The 27,359-nt window shown below is 43.2% G+C and overlaps 1 protein-coding gene across 2 annotated transcripts in view; it reads right to left on the reverse strand.

Annotated features, from left to right (window-relative positions):
* ATP6V0A2 (ATPase H+ transporting V0 subunit a2) overlaps positions 1-27,359 on the reverse strand; it is a 43,262-nt gene that overhangs the window by 14,285 nt on the left and 1,618 nt on the right. For both annotated transcript variants that reach the window (XM_072802311.1, XM_072802310.1), the window contains exons 2-12: positions 23,525-23,603; positions 20,422-20,519; positions 18,447-18,584; positions 17,655-17,743; positions 15,929-16,055; positions 8,780-8,862; positions 7,216-7,309; positions 6,121-6,333; positions 869-1,019; positions 496-632; positions 18-205 (exon numbers count right to left, since the gene is read on the reverse strand). In XM_072802311.1, coding sequence (XP_072658412.1) covers positions 18-205; positions 496-632; positions 869-1,019; positions 6,121-6,333; positions 7,216-7,309; positions 8,780-8,862; positions 15,929-16,055; positions 17,655-17,743; positions 18,447-18,584; positions 20,422-20,427 — 1,226 coding nt within the window. In that variant the 5' untranslated portion in view covers positions 20,428-20,519; positions 23,525-23,603. The remainder of the gene's footprint in view (positions 1-17; positions 206-495; positions 633-868; positions 1,020-6,120; positions 6,334-7,215; positions 7,310-8,779; positions 8,863-15,928; positions 16,056-17,654; positions 17,744-18,446; positions 18,585-20,421; positions 20,520-23,524; positions 23,604-27,359) is intronic.

The following is a 27,359-nucleotide window of genomic DNA, read 5'->3' on the forward strand; positions in this document are numbered from 1 at the left end:
GGGCGGCACACACTTACTTCCAGAGCACCATGTTCCTGTGCTCAGCTAGGGCATGGCTGGAACTGTACATGGCAGACACATTCCACCCAGAGCCAAACAGGTTCACAGATTTGGAAAAGCAGTCGTTGTAGATGAGGCCCGTGTACACAGAGAACAGCCCCATCAGCAGGAGGATGTATCGGCCATTGAAAAACATTCGCATGATCTGTGTGGAAAGCAGAGCGCAATGAGCAGGAGAACCACCACGAAAATGCTGGAAGAGAGCCCACATCTGTCTGGGCCTGCTCTGAACCGCTCCTCCCAGGGGATGTCTCTGAGGGCCAATGAGAGGGTCTACCTCACATAGAGACCACAGGCCCATACCTCTTACAGCTCAGTCAGTGATGCATACTGTCAAAAACCAACGTTTAAGAAATGTTTCTTTTCTGGTCAAAAAGAAGGTAATTACTACTAATTACCCAAGATGTTAACAAGCTGAAGGGTTTATGCTCTTACCTCTTGTGACTGATTTAGTCTGGGATGGTTTTCATTTATCACGAGCAAGAGGGCAAATAAGAACATCACAAAGCCATGGCCGAAGTCTCCAAACATCACAGCAAACAAAAAGGGGAAAGTGATGATGGTGAAGAGAGCTACAGGGAGAGCAAGAGACTTGATTCACCAGAGGCAGAAAACTCTGGTTAAGTCAAACACTTGACCTGCCCCAGAAGTCCCGGAAGAAAACAGACAGGTTAAAATGAGCGTTTTACACTAAGCAAGATGACACAACAGGAGCCATGAGCCTACTTTCCTGAACGTCTACTACATCCTTGCAGGGAGAAACAGCAGCAACCATACAGAAGAGGATTAATAAATTCAGACTTCCGACCTGGGTTCACTTCCCTGTAGCTCCCAACTCCGTAGGCATCCACAATGTTCTGAAACCCCTCGGTGAACTTGTTGGTGCGGATTAGAGTTGGGGGTGTTTCTTTTGTTGGGATTGTGTTCATAAATGAGGGTATCGTAGCACCGCTCTCTCTCTTTCACATAAAAAGAAAGAAAAAACAAATCACTATCCAAGAGCTCGTTCAATAAACACTGACTCCCTGTGATGGCAAGGCTCTGCATGGCCCGTGGGGACATGAGAGTCACCACCAGGAAGGGAAGAGTTGGCGGGGCAGCACATGGGGGTCCAGTCTTGCAGAAGGAACTATGTTATCCAGGCTGCGAGGACGGGAAAGCAAATAGCGGGGCTGAGAATGATGGGGATATATATATATATGCCTATGGCAGCCTCAGAATTACCAACATAAAACTGAAATTTAATCTTTCATCTCTTAAAAACATTCAAAAGGAATCTGGAAACAACTGCAATGTTAGCTAATAAAACCAAAAAATAGATGAGAATAAATCAAAATGTCAACATTAGTATGACAAAGTCATATATACAGCTTTTTCCTTCAGAGCTTATAATTCCTCAGAAATGCATTATACTGATTTATAATGGAGGAAATACCTTTTTAAATGCATAAAATAAAACAGGCTATTCCCAGAAAAGTAGATTTTCCAGTCAAATTATATTTCTTAAAACACTTGCAAGGAAGGGGATTCTGGGAAAATTTCACATGGCAGCATGGTTTTGAACTCAACTCCCCGAATCCCCTGAAGAGCAGAAAGGGCAACCAGAAAGCAAAACCAAAATCCACAGACTGTATTTCTCACAAAATCATGTCCCCACAGGCCACAAAATGCAAATGGGTGGGGACAAACCACATGACGAGACGAGACCAGCACAGTAACAGCCTCCAGACCAGAGGAAGCGAGGGAAGCAATGTGGTTGGTGTCTGAGTCACTGGGGGAGAAACATCCCAAAGAAGTGAAAAGCATTCCCTGGGAAGCACAGGAGGCCAACCCAAGAAAAGCAGCTGGAACTGGGAAGGTTCTGGTTCTGTGCAGTCCCAAAGTGAGTGAGTGCAAGGGGCCCAGGGGAAGACAGGTCTGTGGGGCCACAGCAGTCCAGCCCCCATGCCCCGAACTCGCCGAACAGTCTGGCCAGGGCTCCTTCCCACCACAGGGGCCCTCCACTGATGAGAGACCCGAGAATGAGATCAAAACCGAGCATGACAGGAACAGAAGAGATAAGGAAAGAGAAGGCCAAGGTAAAAGAGGGAGAGAGGAAGCCTCAAGTCCAGGAGCTAACACATTTTTGATCCCTGCTCAAAAGTATTAAAGGAAAAAATTCTGTGAAGTTAAGGAAAGTGATCCTGAATCTGCCCCCTTTTAAAAGTCCCTTGAGTATCATTTTTTTTTTTTTAAAGATTTTATTTATTTATTCATGATAAGTCACACAGAGAGAGACAGAGAGGCAGAGACACAGGCAGAGGGAGAAGCAGGCTCCATGCACCGGGAACCCGATGTGGGATTCGATTCCGGGTCTCCAGGATCACGCCCCGGGCCAAAGGCAGGCGCCAAACCGCTGCGCCACCCAGGGATCCCCCTTGAGTATCATTTTTAAGATCTTATTTACTTATTCATGGAGAGACAGAGAGAGAGAGAGAGGCAGAGACACAGGCAGAAGGAGAAGCAGGCTCTATGCAGGAAGCCCGATATAGGACTCCATCCCAGAACCCCAGGACCACGCCCTGAGCCAAAGGCAAACACTCAACCACTGAGCCACCCAGGTGCCCCAAATCCCTTGAGTATCTTAAGCGTGTTCTGTAAAGCTAAGGTAGAAATAGATTATGTACTTACATTATATATATGATTCCCTTTAGTATATTAAATATATATGCATAAATATGAATATATATTATGTTTAATATAGAATTTCCTTGAGCATTTAAACATGTTTTGTTTTCAGAAAACTAATTACAGGGCAGTTTAGTGCTGGGTGGCTCAGCAGTTTAGTGCCACCTTTAGCCCAGGGCCTGATCCTGGAGACCTGGGATCGGGTCCCACGTCGCGCTCCCTTCATGGAGCCTGCTTCTCCCTCTGCCTGTGTCTCTGCACCCACCCACCCCCCCCCCCCCCCCCGTGTGTGTCTCTTACGAATAAATAAAACCTTTAAAAAAAAAGGAAAAAAAAAGAAAACGAATTACATTTTGAAGTGATCAAAAGGATGGAGGTCAAACCTTATATAAAGTTATAGTAAGAAAAGACTGAGCAGACAACATCCCTATGGACAATGAAAGCATGCCAGAAAGACACATCCACAAAATAGATAAGAATTTAACTTATTTCAAAATAAGCAAAAAAATTACAAAAAATATAGTGAGAAAAAGCAACACAAAGCAGGCTTAGAAAGTCAGAAATGAGGTAAGAGAACTCAGAAAGGAATTAGAAATGAAAGAAAATATTCAGCAACAAAACTAGAAGGAACTCCCAAGGAAAAGAAACCTTAAGAGAATAGATGAAAGAATGGAAATTCTTAAAAATCAAAAAAGAAGTAAAGAAAGACAAAAAGGACTCAAGAAAAAGTGACAAACACTGAGGATAAGCAAAGAAGGTGCAGCTGAAACTAACAGCAGATCCCGAAGGAGGAAGCTAGAGTAAGAAAACAGAATAAATACTAAAAATCACAGTTCAAAACTCTCTTGTGAAACCTTTCTTAAAACTACATATTAAAAAAAAAAAAAAACTACATATTAAAAGAACACACTGTATATCTGCGTATGGCCATATCAAGACATATTCTAATAAAACTATTGGTCTCTAAAGGAAAAAAAATTCTTCAGCACATAGGCAAAAAAAAAAAAAAAAAAAAAAAAAAATTACAAAACTTCTAAGGAAAATTCAGTTATCAGGCTTTTTGTTAGCAACACCATGCCAGAACAAAATGGATTCACATGTTTGAGATACCCATGGAAAACAAAAACAAAAATTTTAAAAACATGAGCCAAGGATTTTATTTCCAAAAAATGAACCTCCAATTATAAAGGCAGGAGACACACTATTATTGACATGTGAGAACCCAGGGAGTGCTGTTCCCATGGGCCCTGCTGAGGACTCCTGGAGAACATGGTTCGGACAGCCACAACGACAGGGAGAGACGCTGGCATCAATCTGGTGGTCTGTAGGCTACAAGCTCCAAAATGCCCCAACGGAAGCATGGTACTGCTAAGGGCTCTGCACACCAGGACTGCTGTGTGTTCCCATCAACGCATTGGCAGCAAAAAGGCATGTAGACATCAGTCAACCCACAGGTTCTTGTGATGCAGTGATTTGCTGGTTTTCAGCAACACTCGGAAAGGTTATAATTGGCTGGTTATGTATGCCTACGAAAGCCAGCCCTTTTTCAAGAAAACTAGAAGTCCATTTGCCCCATCAAACAATTATGTAATGGGGGGATTCCTGGATGGCTCAGTGGTTTAGCGCCTGCCTTCGCCCCAGGCATGGTCCTGGAATCTCAGGATCGAGTCCCACATCAGGCTCCCTACATGGAGCCTGCTTCTCTCTGCCTGTGTCTCTGCCTCTCATTCTGTGTCTCTATGAATAAATAAATAAATAAATCTTTAAAAAAAAAAAAAAGAATTATATAATGAAACAAGGAGGCTAACAACAACAATAAAAAAGCCCATATGAAAACTTGTTTCCACGGGTGCCTGGCTGGCTCAGTGAGTAGAGCATGTGACTCTTGATCTCAGGGTCATGTGTTTAAGCCCCACGTTGGGTGTGGAGATCACTTAAAAAACAAACTTAGGGGACAGCCCGGGTGGCTTAGCGGTTTAGCGCTGCCTTCAGTCCAGGGCCTGGTCCTGGAGACCCGGGATGGAGTCCCATATCCAGCTCTCTGCATGGAGCCTGCTTCTCCCTCTGCCTGTGTCTCTGCCTCTCTCTCTCTCTCTCTCTCTGTGTGTGTGTCTCTCATGAATAAATGAATAAAATTTAAAAATAAATAAATAAATAAATAAAACAAACCAACTTAGGGGCAAGCCTAGGTGGCTCACATGGTTGGGCATTTGCCTTCAGCTCCTGGGATCAAGTCCTACATCAGACTCCCTGCTCAGCGTGGGGGTCGGCTTCTACCTCTCCTGTCTTGTACTCTCTGTCTCTATCAAATAAATAAATAAATTTTTAAAATGAATTTAATTTTAAAAGAGAAAACCTGTCTCCTTAACTGTCACTTGAAATATGTAAACCTGTTATTTCAAACGAAGAATTGAGTTTTGATGTAGAAAAGCCCTCCCAGAAACAAGAGAAACTGACCCTGTAGCCCTGGAGGGGGAAAAGCCTAGTCTTCAAAGTTACACCAAAGTTCAATTTGCTGCAAGAACAAACTGATAAGCTCAACTCTACTTCACAAAAAACTTCCACATGACCAAAACAAGCCAGCAAACAGAAACATCAGAAGACGAATACAAATTGGGGAAAATATTTTTGCTCGTATCACAGATAAAGAGTCAATAGAAATGAATAATAAAAAGACCAACAACCCAGCATAAAATGCACAAAGCATAAGAACATAGAGCTCACAAAAAAAGGAAAATTCAAATGGCTCCTAAACAGAAAAGATTTTCAACCTCACTCAAAATAAGAGAAGGACAGTAGCTGGTACTATCTACTGAACTGATCCAGCAAATCCACATCTGGGACTTTCTCCTGTTGACAGATCTGTGCATATGAAGTGTCATGGGTCACGTGCCAGGTAGCATGGCAGTGTTGGTGACACTGCAGACCACCACCGAGCAGGGAACCAATGAACTAAGCCATGGTACATCCACACAGTGGAATATTCAATAGTTATAAAAAGTAGATGAGTTTTATTAATGAAGAGAATAGTATGAATAGCATGCAACCTTTTGTAAAGAAAAGGAATTCATACTTATTAAAAGGAATTCATACTTGTGCTTATCTACAATTAAGAAACTCCAAGACCTGACAGAAAATAAGTGATCTCTGAGGCAACAGGGCAAGAGGAAGCCACTTTGCTGTATCTTTTACTTTCTATATGTGTATGTTTTACTTTTAACAACGACCCTCCATCCCTCACTCAAAGTACAAATGAAAAATGTACGAGCACAGTGCAGATGGCTGACTCTCCAGAACCTGGGTTCAAGACAACAGTCACTCCCGCTCTTTCTGTGGGTCCGTGGGCTTCCCCATAGCAGCTCCAGTCCTCCCATCTGGTCCCAGCCACCTTACCGACCCCTCCTCGAGCGCCCGGCGTAGCTCGTGCAGGTCAGCTTCGGGACACCAGACTTCAGCGATGAGGCACTTGTTGGTCACATCGAAGCTGCACATGTTCAGCATGTGGTAAATGGCTTTCATCTTCTTCACCTGGATGACATGGCTATAGACAGACTCAGCGGCTTTACACAGCACTTGCCTTAAATAATCCTCGGTCTTGTGAAGCACCTGGGGAGGAACAAACATGGGCTTCAACACTGTGGGCACTTTTCAGTGGCTGTCCACCGGGCACCTGCCTCTCCCCATCCCTTCTCATCCTGACCCCCAGGATCAACAGGAAGTAGGCAGAAACCTAAGTCCTGTCAATCTGGTGCTCTCCAGGACACAGCCCTGAGGAGACAGGAAGTGGTGAGATGTCACCATCACCAGCTGGGTGGCAGCAGAGAGGCCTGGTGGGGCCCATAGAGCTCCCCTATTCTTGCCATTCCCAGCCCTAGCCCATCTCTGTCAACCCTGAGAGCTACTATCACAGTTGACCTGAAACCCCCTTTTGCTTAAGTGGGTCAGAGTCTACCTCTTGCCACCAAGAACTCTCGCCACTATGAGCAGAAACATTCATTACAGGGGATCCCTGGGTGGCTCAGCGGTTTGGCGCCTGCCTTTGGCCCAGGGCGTGATCCTGGAGTCCAAGGATCAAGTCCCGCATTGGGCTCCCAGCATGGAGCCTGCTTCTCCCTCTGCCTGTGTCTCTGTCTCTCTCTCTCTCTCTCTCTATCATAAATAAACAATTAATTAATTAATTAATTAATTTAAAAAGAAAAGAAACATTCATTACAGTAGTGAAGGCAAAATAGTAGCCACCACTTTAAACAGGATGCTTATGTCTTGTGACGACCCAAGAATCTGCTCTAAAGTCCCACCGACACCACCTAGATTTCTAAAAGGCTGCTAAATAAAACTCTCATGAAGAGAAGCCAGGTAGGTGACGTGCCAATCTCCCTAAAATATCTTCATTTGCCTACAACCAAAATTTTCCATATTAAGAAATAAAGTAATCAGATGTGTGTTTCACACCTTGGATATGGTGACTATGGCTTCCAGTCTACTCACAGTGTAAAGATCTTGAATTCGGGTATTGAGCCCCTCCTGGATTTCCTTTCGTTCCTCAGCAGTATTTGGGTAGGGGTAAACATGGCAGTGGTAACTAGAAAACAAAATCCAACAGTCTCCCATCCATTGGGACCAGAAAAGGCTAACCCAAACACCAAAACTCAATTCAGTGTGCCACGTGGGAACAGCTCCCTCCAAAATGGAATAATAGCAGCCCTCTGGAAGAAAAAGGTGCAAAAGCAAACACTAGCCCCTGGTGTTTAGCAAAAACAAAAAAGTTTTGCAAATTTAGCAAACTCTCTTTTCCAGCTTCCATTCCTGTCCTCCATTGCCCCCAATTTCAACTTTCTGAAATTCACCACCATCCTCAGGCTGGTAACCATTAAACAAGTTTGAAACACAAAAGCAAAAAACACACAGCAGTAATTACCTTTAAAAGAAAGAAAATAAAGGAAGGGGATGAAAAAAGCTCTGGTTTCCTAGCAACCGCTTTTGCAGCCTGGCAGAGTAAACCTCTCCCTGGCCGACCAGGGCCCATCTTCTCGGGGGTGCAAGGCACCCCAACATAGGGGGAGCAGAAACTGTGCCCTCTCTGTTGCAATCTCCCATCCACCTTGACATTTGTATGCCATACTTCACATTTCAAGTTCTGACTATTACTTACTCTAGCTTTATCCGAAGCAACAAAATCATGGGTTTATGTACTGGTTACAGTTTTGCTCACGTACATTGAAATAAATATGTATTTATAAAAACAACAGCAGGTTCATCCATGTAATACCTAAAGTTGCTTCCCAGACCACCAATAACTAAGTATCAGCCTCTGGGAAACACTTCCTGAAAAGAATACCTCAGCCCCACCCTCACCCCCACATGGAAGCTAGGCCATCTAAAAAAGTGTTCTTTTTTGTTTGACTTTTGCTTATTTTTCCACTGTTGATGAGAACAAGGCACAGTGAGAGTCTCATGGCGACACTCCTCAGAATGGACTGGTGGCTATTGGTGGCAGTGGAAGGTCAGCTTGGGAGCTGAGAGCTGTTTGCCTGTGTTGCCTCAGCCCTGAAGCCCAATGAGAGAGGGAGCCTGGACATGGTGGCTTGCTGTTGGCTCACCACCTAGCCCAGTGAGTGAGTGGCAAAGTCAGGCTCCCAATCAGGGCCATCAGGGCCCTCACTGCTCACCACTCTCTAAGCCTCCTCCCAGGGCCCCAGATGAACCACATGCTCCATGATGACAGGCCTCTGGAGCTCAGAGCAATGGGAAGGTACAAAATACTAAAATTGGATTCCTTCTCCAATTATTTTTAAGCCCTGATTCCCAAGGAGAAAACAAAACCTGAGAATGTTATTAAAAATAGTCTCTACTTCTACACTGTTTTAAGCAGAACGTTAGCAAGAGAGGTGACTAATTAAATGTTTAAAAACATGGTAATACAGCAAAGATATATAACAAAAGGCAGCAACCTTCACGCATACTGCATTTTCCCCTCAAACGCAGAGGATATTTAGGGAAAACTAGAGGCCACTGAATACAAGCAAAGAGATGAAATGTTTCTTGTTCTTACCAATCACATATCTTCTTAACCTTGTGGCCGATCTGCTCTCCCCAAAAGGATATTAAAAACACATACCATTTTATGACTTCTCCCTAGAAGAATAAATGAGGATCATTGTTAGTCCTGTGCTCAGAACCCTGAGAAGTCTGGCAGCTCTATCACAAAGTCAGCCCCTTCATTCTCCCAAAAGTTGCGGCCACCCACAGGCCCCACAGACTCTGTAACCACACCTCGCCCATCCCAGCCACAAAATACTCAGCACCCTACCATCAATCCTGGCAGTGGTGTGGGGTCATTTACAGACACGCAGAGCAGCACCAGATCTGAGTCCCCAGACATGCATATTCCAGCTGAGGTCAAACAGGGTGGTTCTCTGCCTTTTGGTTCCATCTTGTATTGTAAACAACGGGACTTTTCATGGTTTGGTCGTGTTTTTCACACTTTTGTGCTTCATATTGGTGGTTTCACTATTTATTTTTCTATTATTTTTTTAAAGATTTTATTTATTTATTCATGAGAGACAGAGAGAGAGGCAGAGACACAGGCAGAAGGGGTAGCAGACTCCCTGCAGGGAGCCTGATGCAGGACTCGATTCCAGGACCCCAGGATCATGCCCTGAGCCAAAGGCAGACACCCAACCACTGAGCCACACAGGCATCCCGGTGGTTTCACTATTTAAAATGGTCCTCAAAAAAAAATAAAAAATAAAAATAAATAAATAAAATGGTCCTCAGGTATAATGCTGAAGTGCTAACCAGTGATCCTGAGCCCAAGAAGACACTGATGCGCCTTAAAGAAAATGCATGTGTCAATAAGCTTCCTTCAGGCATGAGTCATAGCGCTGCTGGCAAAGTTCAGTGTTAATGAATCAGTAATACGTATTAAATAGAAACACACATGAAACAAGGTTATTATCAATTGGTAGACAAAAATGTGAGCAGAGGCTCACAAATACCTAGCCCTTTATTTCCCCTACGACATTGGTTCAGTATCACTAAATTCAAGTAGTTCACAGAACTACCATAAATTCAGAGAAATATTCTACAAATAACACTTAATAGGTTTTTGGGCAATGTGCCAGGCACTGTTCTTGGTACTAGGAATACAGAACCGAATGAAAGAGACAAAAACCCCTGGCCTGGGAGAGGTGGGGAGCCTGTATCCAAGCTGGCAGCAAGAGACACAAAGAAAACACATGGTCTACCACATGGAGAAAAGTGTGAAGTGCTCTAAAGGAAACAAAGTTGGAGGAGCTGAAGGGGGAGGGGACTCAGGCTGTGATTTTAAACAGGGTGACCAGGGAAGGCCGCCTTGAGAAGGGGACACAGGAGCTTAAAGGAGTGAAGGAGGGGAGGAAGCCATATGGCTGCTGCGAGAAGGGCCTTCTGAGGGACAAGGAGCTTGCAGAGAAGCAGGTCCAGGGAAAGCAGGCCAGTGCACAGAAGGGGTGCGGGCAGGGCAAAGTAGCAACACAGGTCAGTCATGTGACAAGGCCCACGAGAGGTGACAGTATAAGGCTCTGGGCGTTTTGCCAAGTGAGACAGGAAGCTACTGGATGGTTTTAAGAGGAGAAGTGACATGATCTGACTGAAGTCTTATAGGGATCATTCTAGATGCTGGGAGGAGAGAGCACAACTGGGCAGCGGTCGGGGCAGGAACTCAGAACAGAGACTCCTATAGTATGGAGGTACCTGAAGCGTGGGTACTCATTTCCTGGAGCATGGTTGACAGCGGAGGTGATAAGACAGACCAGAGTCTCTTCCTATTTAGAAGACATGGCAAATCACCCTGCTATCAGTAAATGTGAGGTATGAGGAAGAAGAGTAGAGTCAGGATGATCCCCAGGGTTTCGGACCTGAGCAGTCAGGACAGAGGTGCCACTTACCCAGATGAGTGTAAACCTCACAGGGCAGGTTTGGAAGGAAAGATCAAGAGTCCAGTTTTAGGCATCAGGTGGAAATGTCTTCCAGGTATTTAAAAGAAGATCTGGAGTAGCCAGTTAAATAACAAAAGTCTGTTTTTGTGGGGAGAGATCCAAGCTAGAGATAAACATTTGGGAGGCAGTATTTAAAGCTGTGAAATTATACAGGATCCCTAAGGGCAGAGAAAGGGGAGAAGCAGTCCAAGAATTGAGCCCTGGGCCACAGGAAATGGGGAATAGGTGGGGGAGCCTCAGGCAAGCACTGGCAGGTGGGTCCTCAAGGCAGGACACAGAGCAGTGGCAAGGGAGAAGGGGAATGGAAGTGTGGAGGAGATGGCCTATGTGGTTGGGAGATCAGTCACATTGAGTAAATAAGCAAACTAACTGCACAATTCATGAAGCATATTCAGGATAACGGAAGCCAGATTCCTCACTGTCAGAAAAGAGACTGAAAAAACATAGAGGAAGGTTAAATCTAGAAAGAACTGAATTTTAAGTTACAGTTTGAGCACATAGTTTTATAATCTATAAGTACAGGCAGCCACAGAAGTGATTACGTGCATGTACACACATGCTCCGACTGCTCAGAAGGCCCAGAAGCAATGACGCTCCAGGACACAATTAGCACTTGAGCACCCAGATCTTTGTAAACACCGTCTGCCACTAAAAGGAACCAGGGGTCCTTGGAGAAATGGCTGATTCCAGGCTGAGGGGGGGAAAGCCCAAGATGAAGCTGGAGCATCTTAGGGTGCTGGAAAATATGGGAATGCTCGGTGAATGCTGACAACAGGCCAAAGGACACAGGACCATGCGTGAAGGGACCCTCGTGGCCAAATCAGCGACAATTTGGGTGTCCAAATAAACAAGGAGCGTAGTAAATTACAGGTCATTAAATACAGTGGAAATCTATGAGTCCATGGATGTGAGAGGGGGAGAAGCACTGACTTCTGTGGAATCGCTAGGAAGCACAGAATGAATGACAGACGTAAGAATCACCACGTGGCAATGATGACAGAGGTCATGGATTCAGGAGAGTCATCAATGTACACTCAGCCTAGTGGGCAGGTTGGTAAGGAACAGGACACCAGCACAACTTGGAATACCACCTTACAAGTTACCAGTCCATTGCAAAGAGCAATATGGTGACATGAAGGTGGAGACACCTGGCAGATACCACCGTGACCAAGTGGACATCACGTGTCACCTGGTAGAAAGTGCCAAGGTAGCCAGTGCCACACTTCCAAGGTGTTCCTGCCAAGAATGTGTGGCCCAAGTCTGGTCATGAAGAAACACCAAATGGCCCAGTGGGGTGGGGGTGAGCCCACAGGATGGGCTGCCTATTCCAGACGCCATTACAAGCCCAGGGAGGGAGCTGGACCAGGAAGGAAGGAAGGAGAACTGCTCGGAGATGGGAAGAGTATGTTTGGGTTGGACAAAGGTGTCACATCCACACTGGTTTCTCTCATGGGGAGGTAGGGGGAAGGCTGTGGTGGTTGTATAAGAGTGTCCTTGCCTGGGGGCACACAAACACAGGAATAAACTCAGGGGTCATTACCACATCATGGCTTCCTCTCACCAGGTGTGCAAAGAGCCTAGTGGAAATAGGGACAGAGTCACGGAGAGAACACATGGGTGACAAAGTAAATGTGGGAACATGTTAACGACCAGGAAATCTGGGTGAAGGGACACAAGGCTCTGGTCTCTTCTGGCAACTTTTCTACAAACTGAAATTATTTCAAAATCAGTTACTGAAGAAAGTGAATTGGGGGAAGAAAGAAATGGCATTTACAGTGAACCTGACCAGACTCCAGAACAATTTTAAAAAGAGTACTGTGTCAAGGAACACAACCACCTCCAGCATAAGAGGGAAAAGAGACAGCACACAACATACAATACATGCCAGAAAACCAAGTGAAATGGCCTGAGTGTAGCTTCCATACAGGGTGGTCAGTAGCTAGAAACAAGACCAGCGGGGGAAATAGCGAAAAATATGCTCTGGCGTCTGTAATGACGGTAAGGGATCAAATGTTCAGCACAAAAGGCACTAAACCTGACACTATAAATAAATCCTAGAACCTGAGTAGAAGCTGCTAAATCAAATACCCGTATCTTCTCCAGAACAAGCACTAGAAGACACATGCTGAAATGTTAACAGTGGCTCTCACTGGGGATTGATTTTCTCCTTCATTGTTTTCAATACTATGCCTAATTTTCTTCAGCAAGCATACATTGCATTTGTAATTAGGGGCTAGCTGTCATGTTTTCAAGATGTATCTCTCTAGACTGTTTCTCTGTATTTCTTCAGACATTTAGTGCCCTTTCACATACGTGGTAGAAACTGCACAAAAGAGCTTAGAAATATATAGAAAAAAAATTTTAACTTGAGTAAATGTTCTGTATAAGAATGACTGATAGGTTTTCTTGATAAAGACAAAGCTCAGAATAGGTAAATGCTACTGCAGAACAGTTTCTATCTTCATCTGTACATAGAGAGGTCATAAGGGTCACAGTTGAAGGACAATTAACAGATGGCTCCTGGCACTTACAGAAGCCATAAAAGAGTAGAAAATATAATAGGTATATGGTTAATGAACAGCTTGACTGATTCAATTTTCACATATTAAACACGTGTGGTTTATTCAGGCTGAAACCTTATGAAAATCCACTTCACAGCCAAGCTCCTCTTTACGTGTCAAAACTACTATGGGATATATATATTCATCTTGCAGCAAAATTCCTGAGGCAAATTTAGAAAAAAACAAACAAACACAAACACCTTCCTCAAAATTAAGAAGCCTAAGTTCCTTTTTTCTACCTTTAATAGATCAGCTCATCCTCAGTTAAAACAATATAGTTATTTTTATGATAAAGTCTAAAAAAAAAAAAAAATCACAGGTTTACAAAGGTGATATGGCTCTCTCTCTCCTGTCCCTCTGCCTCCCTTCCTGAATAGTCCTAAAGCCTTATGGGTAGGTGCAAGGATGAACCCAGAAGAAAGGGAAGACCCACAGTGGCCCTTGGCAAAGTCAGAACTCAAGCAAGGTGAGGACAGCATCCCTGCAGGGGAGCAGCCCAGGTGGGGTAAGGAGAGCATGCACACCAGGGGTTCACCTCCAATGGGGAATGCAGGGCTCCAGGCAAGAAGAGGAGGAGGCAGAGATGGGAAACTGACAGGAGACTGGTTACATGCAAAAAGATTAAAAATAAAAAATAATAAAAAAATTTTTAAAAAGAAGATTAAAAATAAGTAAAAATAGGGCAGTCCGGGTGGCTCAGTGGTTTGGCACCTGCCTTCAGCCCAGGGCATGATCCTGGAGGCCTGGGATCAAGTCCCATGTCGGTCTCCCTGCATGGAGCCTGCTCCTCCCTTTGCCTGTGTTTCCGCCTTTCTCTCTTTCTGTGTGTGTCTCTCATGAATAAATAAATAAAATCTTTAAAAAAAAATAAGTAAAAATATTAACAACAAGGAACGGAGTGTCTCATCATCAAAGAAAAAAGCTAGAAAAACAGAAATGGAGAAAGTGAGACTGACATCTATGATACTAGACTGGAATTGGATGTGAATTCACAGTTTTCAATATATATGCATAGGTACAGAATTAAGGTTTTGTGTGTGTGTGTGTGTGTGTGTGTGTGTGTGTGTGTTCCAGAGCTGTCCAGTGACATAGCCAGGGAAGAGCGACACCTCAGGGAACAATGGGCACCCCCAGAAATACCTTGGCTTTTTTTTAAAGATTTTATTTATTTATTCATGAGAGACACACAGAGAGAGGCAGAGACACAGGCAGAGGGAGAAGCAGGCTCCCTGCAGGGAGCCCGATGCATGACTCAATCCCAGAACCCCGGGATGACAACTTGAGCCCAAGGCAGACGCTCAACCACTGAGCAACCCAGGCATTACGAGATACCTTGGCTTCTAAATACTATTCTCCAATAAAGTGAACTAGGTTGATTCCAGGGCTGTGTGAGGGAAATTACAATATGAATCTGGACATCTTGTTATGCAAGCATATAAATGGATGGCACAAAAAATGATGGCAGCATATTAAAGGATGTAAAAGCCAGCTTGAATGGACTCCAACTGGCCAAATCTAGAGAATCTGAATATCAAAATAATTATAGTAACAGAGTATAACTCACTGAATCAAACAGGAAATAGTGAACTGAAAAATCTGATGAAGGAGCACCTGCGTGGCTAAATAGGTTGAGTGGCTAACTCTAGAATTTGGCTCAGGTCATTATCTCACAGGTCATGAGACAGAGCCCTGCACTCAGGGCAGAGTCTGCTTGAGGATTCTCTCCCTCCTCTCTGTCTCTCCCCACCTCCACCTCTTCCATTTTCTTTCTAGGAAGGGAGGGAGGGAGGGAGGGAAACAAAAGAAGAAACAAAATCTGATGAGGAGGAATGACACAGCTAGTTTCAAAGTGCTTCCCACAACACTTACTAATTACAAAGGAAAAGGATGACTTCCCAGTGGAGAAGCCTAAGCATCACCACCTCAACCAAATCATCAAAATGAATGTTACCAGCAATGGGACAAACTGAATTGAGTGCTTGACAGAATGCAGTGAGGAGACTTCTGCCAAAGACACATGACTTGAATCTAATCATGAGAAAACATCAGACAAACCCAAATGCAGGGACAGTCTACCAAAAAAACTGACCTGTAAGAATTTTCAAATGTCAAGGTCATGAAAGTCAAGGAAGTCTGAGAAATTGTCCCAGAATGAAGGAGACCAAAGAGATCCGACAATTAGGGACGCCTGGGTGGCTCAAGTGGTTTAGCGCTGCCTTCAGCCCAGGGCCTGATCCTGGAGACTCGGGATCGAGTCCCATGTCAGGCTCCCTGCATGGAGCCTGCTTCTCCCTCTGCCTGTGTCTCTGCCTTTCTCTCTCTCTGTTTCTCATGAATAAATACGTTTTAAAAAAAAAGGCTATTGAGATCTGACAATTAGATCCAAACTGTGATTCCAAACTGGACCCTCCACTATAAAAGGTAGTACAGGATGACCAGTGAAACCTGGATGGAGTCTGAGGCTCGGAGAGTAGCGATGTATCTACCTTAATCTCCTGGCTGTGATCCAGGGGAGAGCACTTGACTTTAGGAGCTACACCCAAATGTACTGGAGGATGGTAAGGCATCAGGTGAACACTCTCAAGTGGCTCCCTGCGCAGCACACCTCCAAATCTACTGTCAGTTTATCATTGCTGAAAGGTGATCGTGACATTGACTCACTGTTTCAGGGTCCTCAAGGGGCTCATCCAGTTCTGCATAGGTCACAATGGTGTACCCTTTGCAGACCCTCCACAGCATTTTCTCAAATGCTTCAACTTTTCCTTGGTTAATTAGGCCAGATACAAATCTATGAGACAATGAAGATAAGTGGAAGTCAATTGAAAGCAATGAATTATCTGATTACATTAAAGGAGAAATGAAGACTTTCATTTCTGGCAAAATGGTAAAGATATCCTAAAAGTCCTCCAACTGCAAAATATATAAAATGCTAGATAAAAAGTTTGGGGGATGCACCTGTGTAACTCATTTGGTTGAGCATCCAACCCTTTGTTTTGGTTCAGGCAGTGATCTCGAGTCATGGGATCGAGCCCTGTGTCAGGTTCCACACTCAGTGGGGATTCTGCTTGAAGGTTTTTCTCTCTCCCTCTGCCCCTACCCCTGCTCATGCATACCAGCTCTCTCTCAGATAAATAAATCTTTAAAAAAAATTATTTTTGAAACATCCTTTTAAATGTATAGAGCTGAGCCTATAATTAAGAGGAATTCTTAGAATCCAAAAGTAAATCAGGACTTTATAGCTGCCTTGATGTATTCTACTGACCCAGTATCTTAAGACCCTTAATTTCAAGGTCAGCATGGGAGACAGGAGATGGGCACTAGGTCTATATAAGGTGAGGAGATGAAACTGAATCTCTCCTAATCCCCCCTAAAGTAGGGACTCCCACCTTCTCACCCCAAAGACTTCAAGCAGCTTGAAGAACTAATTCCCCCTTAGGGAATGGGCATAGAAAAAAAACCTACCTTACAAAGGAGCCCTCGAATAAACTTATTTATTTCAGTTTTGGTTCTAGATAGAAAAGAAAAAGTCTTCCTTGAGAATTTATTTATTTTTTAAAGATTTTTTTATTTATTTGAGAGAGTGAGAAAGCGAGCACTAGCAGGATGACACGGGGCTTGATCCCAGGACCCTCAGATCATGACCTGAGCCAAAGACAAATGCTTAACCAACTGAGCCACCCAGGCTCCCCTGCCTTGAGAATTTATAACTACAGGTTAAAATTCACTCAGATTTGTGGCTTAAATTCACATTATTTTCATAGTTAAAAAAAAATCAAAATAGGAAAACAAAAGACTCAAGCTGAGAAAATTAATTTAAAATGATTCCAGGTTGATAGAATGCTCCCTGGTATTTGACAAATGTAAAAACAGATTCTCTCTGAAGGAATACATCCCGAAACTAAATATCATTGGATTCCTACAGATAAGGAACACAGGAACAGATGTCCATAATAAAAAGAAGTCACAAATCACATGAGGAAATAAGTTACTATTGGTTCAAGTAAACAAAAAGGATTAACAGCAGAAAGAGATCCTTAAAATACAATTAATAAATTAACCAACTCAGTTTAGCCCCTGTGCTTCTACTAAACAAAACACGACTTGGCACTTCACTGACCAATTATTTTAGGCTTATTGGAATAACACTGAATGGCATAAGTGTTCCTTCTTTCCAGCTCATTATACCAGAAGAAGAAATTCCCATGGTATTTAGCTAAAAAGTCAATACAGCTGAATAACTCCACTCAGCAAATACAGGAGTACAGTGTTTTCTCAAACAGATATTGACTTTCTTTCATTCCGTCACAGGCTTTCAAATGGTAGCATTCATCCCTCCTCTGACGACAAGGACAATGTGATGCTCAGCCCCCCAGCAGTTGTCACCTACCCCAGTTTTGCTCCCAGCCTCTGCATACAGCTGTAGTCCAACAAGGAATCATTCTCTAAGGGAGGGAATTCTTCATAAGTGGGTTCAAACTACAAAGAAATATGAAACCAAGTGTGTCTCATTACAAGTTGGGCATGTTATATCCCAAGTCATATTTCCAAACAAGTTTGTAGGGCCTCTTAACTGGGTGTCAAAGCTGGGTGCCAAAGCCCCAACATAACTTAGACATAGGACACAGCTCTGATAAATAAAAAAGATCACTTCCCCATCCCTTATTTATAAGCTGCTTGAAGTCAGTTACCAGAGGTAGAGTTAGAATTTGTTACCGCCTCAGTGGGACACAGGGCGCTCAGACAGAGAGGACACCACCAAGGAATGGCTCCAGCAGGAGGGACTTCTCCCCTCCAGGCTCAGCTGAGGGCAGAGCTATTGCACAAATGCTTTCTACTCTGATAAACTAGAGGGTTTTTTGTTAATTCCTTTACTCTTAGCAATTTGATGGGGGGGAGGGGAGAAACAACACCTAAATTTTGGAGCTCAAACTCCACTTTTCGCATTTCTTTCCCATGATCCTAAAAAGCTATTTTTCAACTACAAACTAAAGCATTTTACAAATAGGGAGTACTGTTCTTGCTAAAAAGGCTCGTGCTTTGTTTAATGTTATATAATCCGACTGAAAAATAAAGCTAAGATCAAAATGTACCTCTCCTTGATCATCGATAAGCAAACTGGAAACCTTATGGGAGCGAGTTTTTCGAAAGAAATGCACCTCCCCAAGGGTGTGGTCAGTACCTCCACGTTCCGTTTCAGGAAGGTTTTTGTCACTCTCAGCATGTGAGTGTACTCGATCAGCTCAAGCAAGTTTTTCCTCAGTTTCTCCTTGTTCTTGGTGACTTCTCTCAGCTCCACCTCGAGCTTCTGCAGCTGCTCCTAAAACAAACGGCCAGTTACTTAAGAGGACAGGCTCATGTAAAGTATAGTTCTAAAAATTCTTTTACAACACATTAAAGTCCCGGGAGGGTTTCACAAGCCAGAACGACAGTCCGACAGGGACATGAGAACATACAGAGATCTTCCAGGTCCATCATTCACAGTTTCTATTGACTCTGGGAACTCCTATGAAGCTCAAGGCATGCACGATGGGAGGCATTCCGACGAATGGAGGTACCCTAGGCTGCCGGAGCCTAATCTCCACTCCTACCACTGTTCTGGGCTTTCCTTCATCTGTTTATCCACTGTCACATATCAAAGAGTCTTCCTCTACCAAGTCTACATTTCCTTTTATTTGCAACACAATAATGTAGGGAATCTTTGCTAAGCATATATACCCCAGGCCTCTACCTTAAGAGTCTGCTTACAGTTGCACTTATACAATTAATTGGGCTGAAGAATCCTTGAGGACAAGTCTTCTTTAATAAGCAATTACATAGCAAGCGTCTTTGTCTTTACAATACTTATGTATTCAAACAGCAGAAACGGAGATGTGTAAAACAAAGCATTCAATGAAAACTTGTATGCAAACAAATCCCTTGACACATTACATTCATTACTTATGTTCCACCCTATAAAAACTATAAACACTCAGTAATCACTAGGGTTATCATTCTATCACAATCAACCCAAACAGGCCAAACCAGATGACTGCGTTCTACTCATCTGATTGCACAATTCTCTCTCAAGTCCACTCATACAACAAATGTTAAGTGACTTCCTACCAGATAAACACACAGAGCAGTGAGCCAGGGAATGGTCCTGGCTCTAGTCTAGATTGTTTCAGTGTCAGGAGCTCTAGTCTATTTCTCAGTGCAATGAACTATCCGAGAATCAGACCCAAGCCTCAGTGGATGATTCCCGGGGGTGCTAATGAACACCAACCAGGGTTCTCACAGGGGGAACGTTGTAGCCCCAACAACCAAGATGCCAAACTGGGGGATGAGGAATTGTATTTGCTGTCCACCCGGATCACCTCATCACCTTCACACTAAATTCTGAGGATGAGAAAGGAGGCCAGTGAGTTTGGGAGAATGCAAATGGCATTGGCCTACAGCCTCTCTTACTTGTACCAGGAGAGGCAGGCTACGGCAATGGATAAGCCCAGAAAGAACGTTCAGAAACATTACATGACAAAGCACCAGATTTCTCAACCTGATTTTCATTAGCCCCAGTTCACCACCACCCGGAAAGGGAGCATGCATCTTACATCCCAGGTAATCTAATACTGAGGGCTAACCATAGCGTTGTTCTTCAGTTTTCATTCCATGGTGTTTTTTTTTTTTAATTAATTAATTAATTAATTAATTAATTATTTTTTTAAATTTTTATTTATTTATGATAGTCACACAGAGAGAGAGAGAGAGAGGCAGAGACATAGGCAGAGGGAGAAGCAGGCTCCACGCACCGGGAGCCCGACATGGGACTCAATCCCGGGTCTCCAGGATCACGCCCCGGGCCAAAGGCAGGCGCTAAACCACTGCGCCACCCAGGGATCCCAATTAATTATTTATTAATGAGAAACAGAGAGAGAGAGAGAGGCAGAGACACAGGCAGAGGGAGAAGCAGGCTCCATGCAGGGAGCCCGACGTGGGATTCGATCCCGGGACTCCAGGATCATGGCCTGGGCCTAAGGCAGGCGCCAAACCGCTGAGCCACCTGGGCTGCCCCATTCCATGGTTTTGAGAGGAAAACCCGAAAAGCCCTAGACAACATAAAGTAAACAAGCAGCATCTAAGATCAATGACTTTAAACAGCATCCTCAGAAATAAGTTACCTGCATTTCCAGGACTTGTTTAAGAGGTGGTGCAGGAGGACTGGTCTCTCCCTCAGGGAGGGGAATGTCAGCTCTATTAATTTCCTGCACCAAATATGCTGTGGGAGGAAAAGGTAAACAAATTAGACACAAAAACTCACTCTAAGACATTTCCATCAGGACATTTTCCATCCCAACCTTTCCTGCGTCGCCTAAAAATTAACATCCTAACGCACAAAAGTCTTGCTTGTTCTAACGGACTTAGAAAAAGCCTCTTGCAACCTCATTTCCGAAGATTTCTACAAAGTAACTGCACCTAGAGAGGTTGGCATGCGGTGGCAAAATAAACAATAACCGGATAAATGCTTTTGGAAATTCCTCAAGTTTTCTTTATTTCTGAAACTCTCACTAAAGAACTTTGGAGTCACACCTGTTTCTGCTCCTATAGCTGAAGCAGAAGGTTAAAAAAGGAGACACTTGGAAGTCCAGGAATAACCCAATGGTAGACCACCTCCACCAGCAGCCTGCCTTCCCTGCAGATGCCCTTAGGCGGAAAGAAGTATCCATCTAGAAGAGCAAAACCTCTATCAGCACATGGCATCCTGAGAGACACAGGGCAGAAAGCCAGGCTTTCCTGACCATTCCCAGTCAGCCAGGCTGTTCTGTCTTGTAACAACCAGATCTCCCATCAAAAACCAGATCCATAAAACGGGTAATGAGCCAGGTCAAATTAACTGAATTACTTTAGTTTATATTTTCAGTCCATGAAGCATCCTTGTCCTTAGGACTGGTGAAGTCATTACTAGATATAACATTTTGGAGAAGTGTTACTAGTTATTTTATTAAGAAAGAATGACAAGGGGCACCTGGATGGCTCAGCTGTTGAGTGTCTGCCTTTGGCTCAGGTGGTGATCCCGGGGTCCTGGGATCGAGTCCCACATCGGGCTTCCTGCATGGAGCCTGCTTTTCCCTCTGCCTATGTCCCTGCCTCTCTCTCTGTCTCTCATGAAAAAATAAATAAAATCTTTAAAAAATAATAATAATAATAAAGAATGATGAAGAAAAGTGAGGATGTCTTTAGCAATAGGATAGCAAAGGAAGCATGGGGTTATAAGAGGTTTCTGGAGGGACGCCTGGGTGGCTCAGTGGTTAAGCATCTGCCTTTGGCTCAGGTCGTGATCCAGAGATCAAGTCCCGCATCTCACTCCCTGCATGGAGCCTGCCTCTCCCTCTGCCTGTGTCTCTGCCCCTCTCTCTCTCTGTGTCTCTCATGAATAAATAAATTAAATCTTAAAAAAAATAAAATAAAAGAGGTTTCTGGAAATGATACAAATCATTTCACCAATTAAACCTCATTTATTTGAGAGATTCTTCTTTTTTTGTAATTCTGTATGCTTTTTGAAACAATTCAAGCTACAGAAAGTCCTGCACATGTCTAAAGTGTTGTCACTGCCTTTAAAAACCTCATTCCTTCAGATCTCAGGACAGCCCCAGTGGCTTAGCAGTTTCATGCTGTCTTCAGCCCGGGGCCTGATGCTGGAGTCCTGGGATCAAGTCCCACGTCAGGCTTCCTGCATGTAGCCTGCTTCTCTCTCTGCCTATGTCACTGGCTCGCTCTCTCTCTGTCTGTTTCTCTCATGAATAAATAAATAAAATCTTTTAAAAAAATCAAAAAAAAAAATAAAAACCTCATTCCAAAAAAATAAAAATAAAAAATAAAAAATAAAAACCTCATTCTAGGGACACCGGGTGGCTCAGTGGTTTAGCGTCTGCTTTGGGCGAGGGGAGTGATCCCGGAATCCTGGGATCAAGTCCCACATCAGGCTCCCTGCATGGAACCTGCTTCTCCCTCTGCCTATGTCTGCCATTCTCTCTCTCTCTGTGTCTCTCATAAATAAATAAATAAATAAATAAATAAATAAATAAATAAATGAATGTTTTGAAATTTAAAATTAAATAAAAATAAAAACCTCATTCCTAATACACGACCTGTCCAATGACCCATTACGTTACAAAGACAGGAATATGATGTTACTCTATAGCACATTATCCACACAAGTAACTAGGACTTCAAACAATATGCAAAGGAATAGATGGTTAAAAGGGTCTTTGGGGGAGCACCTGGGTGGCTCAGTGTTTGAGCATCTGCCTTTGGCTCAGGTCGTGATCCCAGGGTCCTGGGACTGAGTCCCGCATCAGGCTTCCTGCAGGGAGCCTGCTTCTCCCTCTACCTAATATTAGCTATGAGAAATCATTCCAAAAGTCATATTCAGGCCCCTCCTTGGCTCTCTCATCCCGTTGTTTTTCCATTTATCCTATTAAGTTTTGTACTTCAGTCAGTTGTCTGAGATCATCCCTTCCCTCCCCTATTTCAGTCATAACTTCCAGGCTTGACCTAAAAACGATGACTATCACAGGCTAAAGATGTTAAAAATTTTACAGATAAAACAAGTAGTCTTGAGCTACTGAGTTTTGATGGTAAATAACCCGATCTAAAACCTTCAAGAACAAAGCCAATCAATCTATCTGCCATTTCCTACCTTCCCTGTTCTTGTTCATAATTTTAAGTAAGATGTTAATATGTATATAATGTTTTTAAGTTATAAACTACAAGGGACTGGCTAGATAAACTACAGCTCATTAGTTTCACAAAATACTGAGCAGCTATTAAAAATGATGCTGGGTCCATCTGTTTACTGATGTGAGAAGATGCCGCAGGAAGTACCAGAGTGAGAAACAGAGCTGACAACTACATAACCTGATCGTTATGTATGTGAATTCTTCCTTTAAAGGTGAACAGTAGGGATCCCTGGGTGGCGCAGCGGTTTGGCGCCTGCCTTTGGCCCAGGGCGCGATCCTGGAGACCCGGGATCGAATCCCATGTCGGGCTCCCGGTGCATGGAGCCTGCTTCTCCCTCTGCCTGTGTCTCTGCCTCTCTCTCTCTCTCTCTCTGTGACTATCATAAATAAATTAAAAAAAAAAAAAAAAAAAAAAAAAAGGTGAACAGTAAAAAAAGATGAGGAACAGTGAGTTCTTTTTTTTTCTAATGTTTCTAAAAATGTTACTAAAATAAACTTATCCCCCTAAAACTAACAAAACAAAATGAAATAAAATAAAACTTACCTAATATTCGTTCTAGTTCTTCACACCTCTTCACCTCACCAACAAATTTTCTTTGGAAGGAACTTACATTCTGGTTGAGCTGAGAAAAGGATGAAAAGTTTGCTGTGAAACTTCCAAAATTTAAATGTAAATGTAATTTTAAAAATAAAGTATTATTGGCAAGGATTTAGGGAAAAGCACATCCTCACATGCTACTGGATGGGAATAAAAACAGATGAAACTTTTCTGGAAAGCAACTTGGCAACTGTTATCAAAAAATATCATTTGTCCCAGAAATATCCCATGAAGAAAATTAACTTAAGGAAAAAACTGGATACAGACAAAACTTAGAAGAACATCCACCTCAGGGATACAGGAAAAACTAACAATAGAAAACTGATTTAAGAACAAATAGTCTCCATCCAGAGAACACTACCCAGAAATAAAGAACAAACCCCTGACACACTCAACACTGTGGAGGACTCTTGGAAACACAATGCAAGTGTGTCTTTCAAGAAGACACAAAAAGCCACATATTGCGTGGTTCCATTTCCATGAACTGCCCAAAAAAGGCAAATCTAGAGGCAGAAAGTAGAGTAGTGATGGCCTGGGGCTGGAGCAGGCATGGCGATTAACTGTAAGCACAAGGGAACTTACTAGGGGGATATGATGTTCTAACACTGGACTGTGGTGGTGGATGCATAACTCAGTGAATTTTCTAAAAATCAATGAATGGGTGAATTTTATAATACATATAATAAATATAATAAAGTTGCATAAAAATTATGGTTCAGTCACATATCTGATTATTATTCCTTTATTAAGACTCATATTTTAAAATGACTAAGGTATTAGATTAAGAAATCATTAAAAATTTTAGGTATGATAATGATATTGTGGTTTCAATTTTTAAGCGTCCTTACATTTTAGAGATACTTGTTGAAATATTTATGAAAGAAATTATACATCTGGGATTTGCTTCAAAACGATCTTATCTGAGAGAGGGGAGGGACAGATTCTGTCTGGAGATGAAAGGTTGGAATGAGGGGCCATGAATCTATATTATGGGTACAAGGGAGTTTACTGTTCCCACACACAACTCTCTCTACTTCAAATACAAAGCTTAAAACAATAAAAAAAAAATTGTAAAAAACATTTAATAAAATGAGGAAATTAGTTATGATTTGTGCCTGGAAAAAATTAAAGACACTTTCAGTGTGGTTTCAATTATATGAAAACATACACGTACATTTTAAAACATTATTAGAAAAATAATGTCAGATATTAACCAAAATGTTAACAGTGTTTATTTCTGGGGCACCTGGGTGGCTCAGTCAGTTAAGTGTCTGCCTTCAGCTCAGGTCATGAGCCCAGGGTCCTGGGATCAAACCCCACATCAGACTCCTTGCTCAGTAGAGGCTGCTTCTCCCTCTCCCTCCACAGCTACCCCTGCTTGTGTGCACACACGTGCACTCTTTCTGTCAAATAAATAATAAATTCTTAAAAAAAAAAAAAAAAAGCTTATTTCTAGGTAATAGGATTGTGGAGTTTATCTTATTATTACGTTTTCCAAATTCCCTACAATAGCCAAATATTATTTTATAACAAAAAAAGATTACAGTAATCACTCATGTTGAGAGGCACTTAAGGCAAGAAGGTTATCTTTCCTCCACCCCATCACTTGATAGTGGGCTGTTTCAGAAACCACAATCAGACAAGACGTTGTCACGCAGCTGCCCAACCTGAGAAGCATCCACCCCAAGGTCTCAGTTCTTGTTCAGGTTTTCGATTTTTTTTTAAAGATTAACCAGAAATAAGACTGAAATTCTAATTTCACTTCTGTTTGTCACATTCACATTCATTTCTGGGATCAAATTAATCTCAAGTAACCACTTTCAAGCTCATGATGACATAGGTATGATCCACAGAACAATAAGAAGGAAGCGATGCATCACAAGCGGTCTACACACGACACTACTGCCCAGTTTCAGGGTTTGTTCTTCAACATCAAACACTGGTGAACACTACGTGGACATCGTGGTTCTTCACACAGCAGGAGCCAAATTTCTGCGGCAGTGATACAAACACCGTTGGGTGTGACATAGGCCACCATCACCGCCTCACAGCTATTAGCTGCTTTTTTTCTGTCCTGTGGTTTCTTTTACAAAATTTTGTTTTTCTTTTTCGGGAGGCTACGTCACCCTATTTCTAGGCTGATGACATGAAAACACAGTAGTGCCCCCTGTCCCCAGTTTCAGGCATGCCGCGGTCCACCAAGGTTAGGAAGCAGACAATCCCCCTTCCAGCACATCACCAAGTCAACAGCAGCCCAGCACCATGGCACAGTGCCTACATCAAGCACCTCACTTCATCTCACATCATCAAAAGCCGAAGGGTGAATACAGGATAATACAACACACTTAGAGACAAGTAACTCACATATAGCCTCACAAAGGTATTCACGTAATCTTCATTAGAGTATACCATTAGAGCTGTTCTACTGTTAATCTCTTACTGTGCCTAACTTGTAAATTATACTCTACCACAGGCATGCATGTACAGGAAAACACATAATACCTCTAGTGTTCAGTACTATCTGTCATTTCAGGCATCCACTGGGGATCTTGAATACATCCCAGAAAATAGAGGGAACCACAGTGCGTTTTATTGTAGACTCGTTTTAAGACTAATCTTGAAGCTAGAAAAGCCAGCAGAGGCTACCTGGTGCTCGTTTTACTGATCCCCACACCAGTCATCTTCCCACACCAGCCGCTGAAGGGCTAATGGTTATATTGTCCTTAGACTGTAGACCCTCACAACAGTGAGACGCACTTGCCCTTCTCTGGGCCCCATCGTGTAGGTCAGCTGAACAACCCTCTTCTCCAGGTCTTCTCCTTGGATGTCACTACAGAAACCCTGGGCCTGCCTGCTTTCCCGCATAAGGAGTGCTAAAAGGGACAAAATCATCTGGTCTATGCAAACTAGAAAAGACTAATGTTAGTAAAGCCCAGCCTGTGAATGCAAAGTCAGTAAGGAACTCCAGAAGAGAGCAGAAAAAAGTGTCAGATGCTATGGAGCTTTCTGCACTGGCACCCATGCTGCTGGAGTGTGAACCCAAAAACACACAGCTGAGATCTTTATCTGCATTTTCTTTCTCTTTCACTGGTTTTCAGCTACGAAGGATCCCAAGTATACCCTACTACCTAATGTAATAGCCCTCAGTGAAACGCAAATATGTGGTGATCAGAGCCTTCGTTCAAACCTCTATGATTTAAGCTCGTTAGGTCTCTCACTTGGAGTACAAACAAGATGGAACAAATCTGCCAGTTACAAAGAAGGCAGTCTGTTTCTCTCCTGTTTCCTGAATCTCCCGGGTGCTCCCAGAGCTGATCAAAGCACCTACCAGGTAAGTGGGTACCAGGAGCTGAAGCCCAAGTGGCTCCAGGAAACAGGAAGAGAGGTGGGCCTTCCCCGCAGCCTCAGCTGTCACTCAGGAGTTTCTCCCTGACTTTACAATCCCTTTGGAGTTCACCCAAGGAACACTGATATCAGATCTTGGGGAGGGGTGTTTCCTTTCAAAATTAAGGGACCCCTCAAAGTGATGAAGGGAAACAGCCAGGAAATGAAAGCTGGGGCCCAGGAAATAAAACATTCCCCTGAAGTGACTTTCAGTTCAATCTGCTGAACACTCCCCTTTCACATTTTGTTCTTTCCCTTCACAGCACTTCAGGATTCCGGGCCACAGAGTGTGTTTTTCTGTCTCCTCCAAGGCTGCACACAGCAAGAGCATAAGGACCCTGTCCACCTTCTTTAACACTGAGTCACCAGCACTAAAAACACTATCTGGAGAGCAAGT

The sequence above is a fragment of the Canis lupus genome, chromosome 27 (genome assembly GCF_048164855.1).
Source record: "Canis lupus baileyi chromosome 27, mCanLup2.hap1, whole genome shotgun sequence".
Taxonomy (NCBI): domain Eukaryota; kingdom Metazoa; phylum Chordata; class Mammalia; order Carnivora; family Canidae; genus Canis; species Canis lupus.